Raw genomic sequence first — 12427 nt, 5'->3', positions numbered from 1 at the left:
ATTTTATTTTTTTGTAGATTTCTTATAGGTTTTCTGTGTTTGCAAGTGAACAGGGACAGTTTTATTTTTTCCTTTCCAAATTGTGTTTTTTCTTTTCTGATTTGTATGCCTTTTTGTTTGCTTGTTTTTTTGTTTTTCTTTTGCCTTATTGCATGGACTAGAACTTCTAGTGTGTCCGTGAATAAGAGTGATGAAAACAGATATCTGTGCCTTGTTATGGATATTAGGCAAAAAGAGTTTAGTTTTCTGCCATTAAGTAGGATATTAGCTATAAGGGTTTTGTTGTTGTTATTATTTTGTTTTTTGGCATGTGTGTGTGTGTGTGTGTGTGTGTGTGTGTGTGTGTGTGTGGTGTAGCTGTCCCTAATCAAATTAAGAGGCTTCACTTCTATTCCTACTTTCCTAAAAGAATTACAGAGATTCATTTTTTCTTCTATGTCTTCATTTATTTCTTCTATGTCTTCATTTATTATATGAAAGATAGTATACTATAGTTTCTTTTGTAAATTTGCTTTTTTCATGTGTCCTGAAAATCACTCCATATTGGTTCATACAGATCTTCTTTATTCTTTGTTTTCCAGTTGCGTGGTACTCCATTGTTAGGATGTGCCATGCTTTATATACAATCATGTATGTGTATATATATATATATATATATATATACATGTATATACATGTATATATATATGTATATATATGTATGTATGTATATTAATTGTTTCCAATATTTTGCAATTAGAAATAATGCTACAATTACAAGTAACCTTATACATATACATATTCTTTTTATTGAAGGTATACCTTTAGTGTGTATTTCTAGGAATTTCTGGGTTTAATGGTGAGTTTCATATGTAGTTTTGTTATGTTTTACCAAATATTCCTACAAATGAGTTCTACCAATTTGCATTTGCATTAGCAATATGTGAGAGCTTGTGTTTTCCCATTTCATCACTGAGAGAACTTAATATTTATATATCTATATATATAATTTTTGCAAATCAGATAAGTGATAGTATCTCAGCATTGTTTTGTTATTTCTCTAATTATGAGTTACTTGAATACTTTTTATATATTTAAGGACAGCATTTTATTTTTTGTGAATTTTCCATTCATGTCTTTTTCTCATTTTTCTATCATATATTTAGTCATTTGTCCCTTTACTTTTTAAAAAAAATATTTTTAAGTTTATTACTTTGAGGAAGAGAGAGAGAGAACATGTGCACAAGCAGTGGAGGGGCAGAGAAAGAGGTAGAAAGAGAATCCCAAGCAGGCTCCTCACTGTCAGTGTGGATGGAGCCTGACACAAGGCTTGATCCTATGAACCATGAGATCAAGACCTGAAACAAATCAACAGTCAGATGCTTAACCGACTGAGCCACCCAGGTGTCTCTGTCCCTTTACTTTTTTTTTTAATTTTTTTTTTAACGTTTATTTATTTTTGAGACAGAGAGAGACAGAGCATGAACGGGGGAGGGGCAGAGAGAGAGGGAGACACAGAATCGGAAGCAGGCTCCAGGCTCCGAGCCATCAGCCCAGAGCCCGACGCAGGGCTCGAACTCACGGACCATGAGATCGTGACCTGAGCTGAAGTTGGACGCTTAACCGACTGAGCCACTCAGGCGCCCCTCTGTCCCTTTACTTTTAATGTAATTCTTTATTGAGGTATAATGGACATACAACACTACGTTAGTTTCAGGTGTACAACATAATGATTCAATATTTGTATAAATTGCAAAATGATCACATTAAGTGATCAAATACATTGTGATAGAATTGTTTTCCTTTGATGAGAAATTTTAAGATCTATTCCCTTAACATCTTTCAAATATACTCTACAGTATTATTAACTGTCATTGTTGACCTATACATTATATCCCCATGACTTATTTCTTTTATACCTGGAAGTTTGTACCTTTTGACCGTGTTCCATTTTGCCCACTCCCTATCCCCCACCTCTAGCAACCACCAATCTGTTCTCTGTGTCTATGAGCTTGGTTTGTTTTTTGTTTTTGTTTTTGTTTTTTTAGATTCCATATATATATATATATATATATATATATATATATATGGAATTATATATATTTGGGATTATATATATATATATGGGATATATTATATTATATTATATTATATATATTATATATATTATATTATATATATTATATATATATATATGGGATTATATAGTATTTGCCTTTATCTGTATGACTTACTACATTTAGCATAATGCCCTCAAGGTCTATCCATTTGCTGTTGCATATGACAAGATTTCCTTCTTTTTTATAAGGCTGAATAATATTGCATTGTTTATCTAGTTGACCCTTGAACAACATGGGTTTGAACTCTGTGGATCCACTTATACCCAGATTTTTGTTTTACAGTACAGTACCAATATATTTTCTCTTGCTTGTGATTTTCTTAATAGCATTTTCTTTTCTCTAGCTTATTTTATTGTAATACAGTATATAATCCATATAACATACAAAATATGTGTTAATTGACTGTTGATGTTATTAGTAAGACTCTCATTAACAGTAGACTATTAGTAGTTAAGTTTTGGGGGAATCAACAGTTATATGTGAATTTTTGACTCCACAGGAAGTCCACCCCCCACCTCCCTGCATTGTCAACTGTCAACAAAGGGTCAACTATATATACCACATTTTCTTTATGCATCCATCAGTTGGTGGACATTTAGGTAGTTTTCATTTCTTAGCTGTTGTGAATAACACTGCAGTTAACATGGGGGTGCACCTATCTTTTCCAGTTAGTGTTTTCAGGTTTTTTAATAAATACCCAGAATTGATGAATCATATGGTAATTCTATTTTTAATTTTTTGAGGAATATCCATACCGTTTTCCACAGTAGATGCACCAACTTACCTTCCCAACAACAGCAATGCACAAAGGTTTTCTTTTCTCCATGTTCTCACCAGCATTTGTTATCTCTTGTCTCTTTGATAATAGCCATTAGGTATAAGGTAAAATCTCATTCTAGTTTTGATTTGTATTTCCCTAATGATTAGTGATGTTGAACATCTTTTCATGTGCCTGTTGGCCATTTGTACATCTTCTTTGGAGAAATGTCTGTTCATGTCTTCTGCCCATTTTTTAATAGATTGTTTGGTTTGGGGTTTTTTGGTTTGTTTTTGTTCGTTTGTTCGTTTTGCTATTGAACTGTACGAGCTCTTTATAATTCGGGATCTAAACCCCTTACCAGATATATGATTTACAAATGCTTTCTCCCATTGATAGGTAGCCTTTTAATTTTGTTGATGGTTTCCTTTGCTGTGCAGAAGCTCTTTAGTTTGATGTAGTTCCATTTGTTTATTTTTGCTTTTGTTTCCTCCGCTTTTGGTGTCAAATTCAAAAAAAATCATTGACGTAACGATTCATTTTTGAGTATTGAACCAGCCTTGCATTCCCAGGATAAAGCCCACTTGGTCATGGTACATTATTCTTTTTATGTATTGCTGGGTTCAATTTATTAATATTCCATAGGGGATTTTTAGATCTATGTTCATGAGAAATATTTGTCTAGAGTTTTTCTTTCCTGTTATGTCTTTGCTTAGTTTTGATATCACAGTAATGCTGGCCTCATAAAATGAGTTGGGAACTTTCTCTCCTCTTCTATTTTCTGGGAAGTACTGTGTAGAATTGCTGTTATTTCTTATCTAGATGTTGTGTATAATTTACCATTCTCAATGGAGAATCTTAATATTTTTTGTGTTAGCAGGTGGTGCACCTGGTTTTTCACTGTGGTTCACTGTGGTTCCAATGTCAGCTTAGTCTCCTAAACTCCTTTAAACTCCTCTGCAGTACTCTTCTGGTCTGTCCCACATATGCACCAGTCAGTGACCAGTATGGCACCTGCATTCTCATCTATGTACTAGTTCAGTTCTCAAGGCATTAGGTAAGATAATTAGCATTAGATTCATATATGCACCCTGGATGCTGAGCCCAGCTTATAAGCAACTTTATGAGGTTACTTTTCCAAGCCTTTTTTCTCCATGACCTCATTGGTACTTTCTGGTTCCCTGGAGCTACCTTTTTTTCATCCTCCAGCAAGAAATCTGGGGTTTAGGTGTCCCCATCTGCTGCATATGCAGATGCAGGGACAAGCAGCTTGAGGACTAGGGGAAACAATGAAAGTTGGGGCACCTGGGTGGCTTGCTTGGTAGGTGGTTCCAACTTTGGCTCAGGTCATGATCTTGTGGCTCATGGGTTCAAGCTCTGCATTGGGCTCACCGCTGTCAGACTGTCAGCACAGAGCCCACTTGAGATCCTCTGTCCCTCTCTCTCTCTGCCCCTCCACTCTCCACCCCTCTCAAAAATAAATAAACATTTTTAAAAAGTGAAAGTCACCACCAGTTTAGTGGTACTTTGAATTCTGGTCCTTTGCCCCAATCTTCCTGCTACTGTTTATTTTTCAGATTACTCAAATAGCTTTTCCATTCACTCTGTCCAAGAGTTATGGCTACATTCAGTGAGAGAGACTGGGGAAGTCTTTTACTTCATCTTACCCAGAATAGACTCTATAGCCTCTGTTTTTAGAAAGAGTTGTCTGCTTTGGGTTTTTTTTTTTAATTCTGAAAATTAGACGTCCTATGGTAGATAGAAAAATATCTTTGAACCCTGAAAAACTTAGTTCCAACCCTGGCTCTATAATTCAACTTTCTTGAGGCTCTGTCTCTTCATGGGTAAATGGAGCCTGTGTTAGGGTTCCCCAAGACCACCCTCAGGTTTGATGATTTGCTAAAAGGACTCACAGGACCTTTTTATTTATGTAAAATCTTTATACACATTGCAAAAGGATATAGATTAAAATCAGCAAAGGGAAAAGGTAGGGAGTGCGGTCCAGAAAAAGCCAGTAAGACTCCGGGTGTTTTCTTTTTGTGGAGTCCTACAGACAGCACTTAATTCTCCCAACAATGTAACCATGTGACAGTGTGACAGTACGTGCAAAGTGTTGCCAACAAGGATACCGAAGCTTTGGTGTCCAGGGTTTTTATTGGGGTCAGCAGCAGAATATTATTCTGACAATGTAATAGATACAGAAAAAAAAGCTGTGATTTGGGACACATTTTAAGAAACCAGACATAAGAGTATGGGTGTGCCCCTTGATGGGCATAGGTCTAAGCTACATACAAGCAATGAGGAGAGAGGTAATGGGAGGGAAATGCTTGTCCAAGGATAAATACAAAAGGATAGCATTTAATAAATGTCAGGGTGACTGAGTCCCAGCAGAACATGAGGCTTAACAAGTAATCTAACGAAAATTTCAAAGGCCATTTTTAGCCACATTTAGAATTTGAAGAAACAGGCTTCTCATTTGGAGAAGAGAGCTGTGGTGCTAAGAGATGATGACAAGAAAGCTAAGCCCTTCATCTCCTATAATATTCCCATCTTCTGTCTGAATTGGGAAGTACTTGTAGTTTTGAGAGATCTGAAACCAAGAACAAAAGAGATGTCAGAAAATTATAAATGAACAAATGTGTACTTTTTTTTTAATGGGGAAAAAGTAGATTTTGGAAACTATAGAATTTAAGATTGATATAAATCAAAGTTAAAATTCTAGAAAAGACTATTCAGGATAGCTTATGAGCAATTAGAAAACAGACAGTCACCAGGAGCCTATCTGTGTTCACTGTGGCTAAGCCTTGCTAAATGAATCTTACTTCCTTTCTTAACCAGGTTACTAGAAGAGAAAAATCTGGAGAAATTGGTATATCTTGACTTTGGCCAACGCTTTGCCAGACTCTCAGGATATCCTGTGGGCAAGCCAGAGAAATATGGGTTAAATGACATGTCATTAAACAGATTTTCAGATACTTGAATCAGAAGACTTAGACATATTAGGTGGGCTCTATTGTATAAAGACACAGATGGGACTTGACAGATTTGTAAATATGACACAAACATGTCAGGTGATTGAGTCAAGATCCATAGAGATTTGGGGGACTTGAGACAGGTCATCTCAACAAGATGATACTTTCAAAGAATAAGGAATCAAAGAATTTTGTTTTTTAAAAAGAACAAATTTTAAATCATCTCTTTAGGGACGTTTGTATGTATGTGCGTGTTGGTTGGAAACAGTTCCTGGGGGAAATGGCTTAGTTGGAGTTTGTCAAGTGAACAAACATTTGATGTTAAACCAAATACGTATGATATTCTTTTATTTATTCAAAAAATATTACGTGGCTGTTGTAAAAGCAAATTCTGCCTTAACTTGCATATAAGAGTATAGAACCCTAATCCGGGATAGCGATGGTGTTGCTAACACTACAGTCATGAAAGAACATTTGGGTAGTCTGCTCAGTTTTTTGTGAGACGCCTTGAGGGTGAGAATTAGCACCTAGAAGAGGCCCCCAGGTCCAAGGTGGCAGGAGGGCTGGAAGCCATGTGGTGAGAGGGAATTAACGATCTGTGAAGGTTGATCATCTTGAAGAAAGAAAGACTAAGGCGAGATGTGGAACTGATCTTTAAATCTGTTAAGAGTTATTATCTGGATCCTTTCACAGACTCCTGTTTTGTTCCTTAGGCAGAAGTTACAGGGTTAATAGCTATGAGTCATAGGAAATTGTGTTTCAGCCAGTCTCTTACAGCGCGTTAGCTCCTTCACCAGACCTTAGGCTGGCAGAGATGGGCAGGACCAGATCACGTTCCTATGGAGCCAGCAACCCATAAATTCATGTTCCACGGGGAGAAGTGGATTGGTATACAATGGCTCTTCCAACAGAGAGACTCCTTCGAGAGCCGGATGCCTCTAAAGCACTGAGCTCCTGTCTCTGGAACACAAAAGGAAAGACATTCAGGTTCTGTGTGAGGGTCCAAGGCTGGCCTGAAGGTATCTGGACCTCAATGTGGTGTTCTGATAGCCACTGAGGACCAAGACACGTGTTTGCCAGGATAGGCAAAGAGGGTTGTTTGAGGAGAGTCTGAACTGTGTTCAAGGAGAAAAGCAAAAGTTCAAAGGCAGAAAAGTGTCCCTGAGCATCAGATACACAGGAGCCACAGAAGGACAACTCAGGAGTCAACAGGGGGGAGGAGCAGACCTAGTCGGGAAGCACAGTGTGAGACTGGTTGAAGCCAGCGGTCTGGAACGAAGCTTGGCCACGATGTCAGCAGTCAGGGGCTTGTTGGGAGCTCTGTGGGACCAAGTGGGCTTGGGCCGGAGTCGGACAGGACTAGACTAGAGGCTGGACCACCGTCTCTCAGGGGTGTTAGAGATGGGATTTGTGCCAGATACCCTCTATTTTGCTCTCCAGCTCTACACTCCACCTTTCTCCACCTGGCTCTAAGCCCAGGAAGCTGACCTACATAACTTGGATCAGTGGAATCCTTGACCTCTGCAGCCAGTTAGCTTCTGCAAACAAGAAGCCTCAGTTAGAGATTGGAGAGGGGAGGAGAAGGAGGTTGGGATATTCCTGCCCTCTGCGCGCCTCCCTGCGGGGTCACCTTGGGATTTCTTTGTTCCTAGGCCAACGGTCACAACTCCTCTTAAGATGCTTCTGTCTATAGAGCTGTCTCTTCCAGGATCCAGGAGCCCCTCCCTGCCCTCCTCCCTTGAAACCTAGAGCTGGTGACAGTCCCAGAGATGCCAGCTCTGGGGTACTGCACTATCCTTTGTGGCTCTCCTACAACTTGCCCACACCCTTATGAAAACAATTTATTAACCTCTTCTTGAATCACCCTAATAGGAAAATGTCATCTGTTTCTTGTCATGCCTTGGCTGACACAGGATTCTGGATTGAGTGAGAAGATCAAACAGGTTATTTCAAAAAAACCTTATATTTCTGTGGCTCTGGATTTCTTATCACTGACCGTAGATGTTTGTAGACCCAGGAGTAATGAGAATTAAGTTTCTATACCTAGGAATCCACAAAAGTATTTCTACAGTGGATGTGGAATTCACCTAGAGATTTGTGGTTCAGTCTAGCCACAGAAGGTATATAATTTATCATTTTTGTAAGAATTCATGCTATCAGGATGTATGACAGGATTTTCAGTTGCTTCTATGTCTGAAGGGTCAGCTAACATCTTTACTGCTATTCTATAAAAGAGCCAAAGGTAGCTTACACTAGCCAAGCAGAACATTGGCAAAGTCATAAAAGAGCCATAATTAATCTTAAATATCTTGCACAGACAAGTCATTAAGCCATACTGTGACCCTTTCTAGGAAGATTGAATAGTGGAGGCTCTCCATAATGATGATATTTCAAGGATGTCCCAGAACCTCAGGAAAAGAAGGAAGTCTACATGACTTCAAACTGTATAATATCTGAGCCTAATGATCAATAGAAAACATTGTCTTCTGGTATGTGAAGGTCATTTCCATTTGACTATGAATAAGAGTTTTGTTGTTGTTGCTTGGATGGACTTTGATATAATCTTATTTCTAAAGAGTCATTATCTTAAAAAAAATTTTTTTTAATCTTTATTCTTGAGACAGAGAGACAGCATGTGAGCAGGGGAGGAGCAGAGAGAGAGGGAGACACAGAATCCAAAGCAGGCTCCAGACTCTGAGCTGTCAGCACAGAGCCCGATGTGGGGCTTGAACCCACAAACCGTGAGATCATGACCTGAGCTGAAGTCGGACGCTCAACCAACTGAGCCATCCAGGTGCCCCAAGAGTCATCATTATCTTTTAGAGATACACAGTGAAAAGCTTATGGATGAGATGGTGTGACCGAACTTTGCCTCACAGTAATACAGAAAGGGGCGGGGGAGGGGGGGCGGGGAATGGATAAAAGAAGACTGTCCATGAGTTAGTTGATAGCTGTTGAAGCTGGGTGATGGAGACGTGGAAGTGGTATTTATACTATTCCCTCCGCTTTTGTGTAGTTTTAAAATAATTGAATATTAACTGCCAAATGAATAGTTAATTAAAAAGTTGTTTCTTGGGGCACCTGGGTGGCTCAGTCGGTTAAGCGTCCGACTTTGGCTCAGGTCATGATCTCGTGGTCTGTGAGTTCGAGCCCCGCGTCGGGCTCTGTGCTGACAGCTCAGAGCCTGGAGCCTGTTTCAGATTCTGTGTCTCCCTCTCTCTCTCTCTGACCCCCTGCTCTGTCTCAAAAATAAACGTTAAAAAAAAAAAGTTGCTTCTGGACACAGGAACATGCATTTATTATCGCTCGACGCCACTGATGTCATGAAGTTCTGTGTGTAGGTTTCAGAAGTGTAATAGAAAAACGCATTGAAACAAATGTAAATGAGGAATGCCATTTTTATGAGAGTTTAATGAAACTAGGCTCAATGAAAACTGTTAAGATAACATTCAGAATGTACACTTAGAATATTTTTTTCATGAATTGAAAAGGAAAGCAAACAAAAATACTGCATTCATGTTTTAAAATATATTACATGTGGACTTTGCTTCTAAATAACCTGGGATGAGAGCCGACTGGGTGAGGTTACAGACGAAACAAGTTTGGCCATGAATTCATATTTGTTGAATTGGGGGGCGTGGCCACATGGCGGCTTACCATGCGATTCTTTCTGCTTTTATATACGCTTTACATTTTATACAGAATGGGGTTTTTTTTTAGTAAAACATATACTACACCTCAAAAATGTGACCATTTTACATTGAGGAAGTATTAGCTCTTAGTATTTAATGAAATGTGACCTTACGCTATTTCTCTTTCTCCTCCTTAGAGTCTCCATTTTCTAATATATTACCATTTGTTCATTTCTCTCCTCTTCCCCCATGCCTTAGTTTTGTCTGTTATATGGAACCAAGCTGGTGTTTCAGGAGCGAGCCTGGTATCTAGAACATAAATATTTGACTCCCACGGCCAGCACGAGGATTAGGAGTCAGGTAAGGGTCCCCGATGTGCAGAAGAAACCCTTTGCACTTCAGCCGTGAGCTCTTTGCTTTCTTAGAAAACAGTCCTGTCAATCTTTTATCAGTTCCCACTCAGTGATTTTTATGCCCCTGGGACTTCACATACATGTTTGAATTGCCTACCATGATCATATTACACTTCAGAGTTTAAGTGACAAGGAAATGATTCACTGTGCATGAACTGTCTGACATGAGAAGCAGAAGAGGGAATCAAAAGCATTTTCCTTGTCTTGGCAAAAACCAAAAATGTATTAAGTGATTTTCATTTTTCTGCTTCTTAGCAAAACCTATTAAGTCATTCTTCATATTCAGAAAGAAGACCTGTGGTATTTTTATGTCAGTGATGGTAATGGAAATTCAATGTGATGGCTAAGAGTACCTGAAAATGAAGACAGAGCCGGTGAACCACCACCAGGATGCTGCTCTAAAGGAAAAGAATATAAAACAACATAATCGTGTATAAAACACATTTTCTGACAGCTTCTCTTCCGGGTCCCCCATTAGATGCTATAACATAAGCAGGTGTATATGCTCAGACTTTGCCTTCAAAGGAGCTCATCACATTTGAGGACACAAAGCTGACTTTAAACCACAAATAACGGGGCACCTGTGTGGCTCATTTGGTTGAGGATCCCTCTCTTGATTTTGGCTCAGGTCATGATCCCGGGATCATGAGATCAAGCCCCGCACTGGGCTCAGTGCTGAGGATCGAGACCTCTTGGGCTTCTTTCTCTCTCTCTCCCTCTGCCCCTCTCCCCAGCTCATGTTCTCTCTCTAAAATAAAATAAAAAATTTAAAAAAAAATTTTTTTAGCCACAAATAATGACACAAGGGAGCAGAGGCTTCCCAATGAATAAGTTCAGAGTTCAGAGGACAGAGATCACTTAAGGACTTAGGAGCAAATGTCATTCTTGTTGCTAGACTTTCAAGAGTGGAAAATTCCAACAAACTGGTGGTTCGACTGAGGAGGGGGCCGTGCAGTTTTGAGCCTTCAGACAGGGTTGGTTGAAGTGAGTAAAATCACAGAAGCAGGAGTACTTAGGGCAGACATGTTGAGAAACGGTGAGCAGACCAGTTTGGCTGATGTCTCAAGTGAAAGCCTGGAGAGGAGCCAGATTGCAGTGGACACCGAAGAACCTTGAAGAATCTTTTTCCCTTTCAGGAGACCAAGAATTCTGAAGAAAAGCATATGTAAGGATGTTTCAGTTATCTGTTGCTGTGTAACAAACGACCCTAAAACTTAGTGGCTTAGAACAACCAGTCATTACGTGTCGCGATTCCACATCTGAACGGGGCTCAGCTGGATGGTTCTCCCGCTGCCTGAGGTACCTGCCGGGGCTATGAAGGCGGCCTCTGCACTCACAGCAGTCACCTCCGCTGGGGTGGCAGGGACATCTGGGGACTGCTGGGCAACTGTCTCCTTCTGTGTGACCTAGTGTGGCCTTCCCCACAGCGTAGTAGTGTCAGGAGGGCTGAATGTTTTACATGATGACTGGCTTCCAAAGAGGAAGTGGGAGATGCCAGTCATCTCAAGGCTAGGCCCACTGCTAACATAGTGTTCCTTCAGCCGCATTCTGTTGGCCCAAGGGACTCACAAGGCCAGCACAGATTTGGGCTAGAGAAGAGACTTCCCCTCTCATTGTGAGGAGCAGCGTGCACATCATGCACATCTAAGGAAGGAAAAATTGATGGCAGCTGTCTTTGGAGACAAGAAAATGCCCACTTTGGGGCATTTGCCTACCAAGAAAATGCCCACTTTGGGGAGGAAAAGAATATTTTTAATTTAAGAAAAAAAAAGCTACATGAAGGAAGATTTTAAATCCATGTGATGAGGTATTTCAGTGATATAAAATAGGTAAATAATACATCAAAAGAATATTGAGTAAAAGAAACCAACTTTCACGTACGACATTGAAGCACTTTCATATACTATTGGTCCAACGTGCTTTCTACACTTTTCATTTCCTGGAATCAGTGAGCAGCTTGGGAGATAAGCAGGGAACAGACAGACATTTTGGAACAAGCTTTATCTATAGATCTGGGTTGCTCAGACCTATAGGACATTTCCAGGCTTTCTTTTGCAGATCTCAGGGCTGCCAGCCATGAGCACTCACCCCTTCTCTGGGCTTTCCCAGTGTTCCCAGAGGGGAGAGGGTAATGTAGCTGGCACCAATGCTTCCCTTCCCACTTCTGCCACACCCCTTTGAAGGGATTTCAAGGTTTCAGAAATATTATTACTAGTTTCTTTTTATTAAAATGTCTGGGACTCTTGGCCAATTGGAGATGCTTAACAGGAGTGGGCTGGTGAAAGGGTGAAAAGGGGGAAAGGGCTGATTAATATTACTGAAACTGATCTAGGTGCTTTACATGATAACTCTTCAAGTTTATTGATGCTTTCTTTCTTTAGGTGCATCTAATGTTCTGACTAATTCATCCCCTAAAGTTTCAATCCTGTTTGTTAGGATTTTTATTTTAAAAAATCTTTTTTGTTTTTTTGTTTTATATCACCTATGTCCCTTTTAGTTTCTTATACCCTAAAGTTATATTCAATTTTGTCTTGATTTCTTTATGCATTGAAGC

The 12427-nt window shown here is 39.5% G+C and overlaps 1 protein-coding gene across 1 annotated transcript in view; it reads left to right on the top strand.

Annotated features, from left to right (window-relative positions):
* The window catches only part of ACOXL (acyl-CoA oxidase like), a 344180-nt gene that overhangs the window by 314966 nt on the left and 16787 nt on the right, over window positions 1-12427 (top strand). Inside the window, exon 16 of the mRNA XM_042930333.1 lies at window positions 9719-9820. Coding sequence (XP_042786267.1) covers window positions 9719-9820 — 102 coding nt within the window. The remainder of the gene's footprint in view (window positions 1-9718; window positions 9821-12427) is intronic.

This window comes from Panthera leo, chromosome A3, assembly GCF_018350215.1.
Source record: "Panthera leo isolate Ple1 chromosome A3, P.leo_Ple1_pat1.1, whole genome shotgun sequence".
Lineage (NCBI taxonomy): Eukaryota > Metazoa > Chordata > Mammalia > Carnivora > Felidae > Panthera > Panthera leo.
The sequence above is the reverse complement of the archived record's forward strand: the minus strand, read 5'-3'. Positions and strand labels throughout refer to the sequence as shown.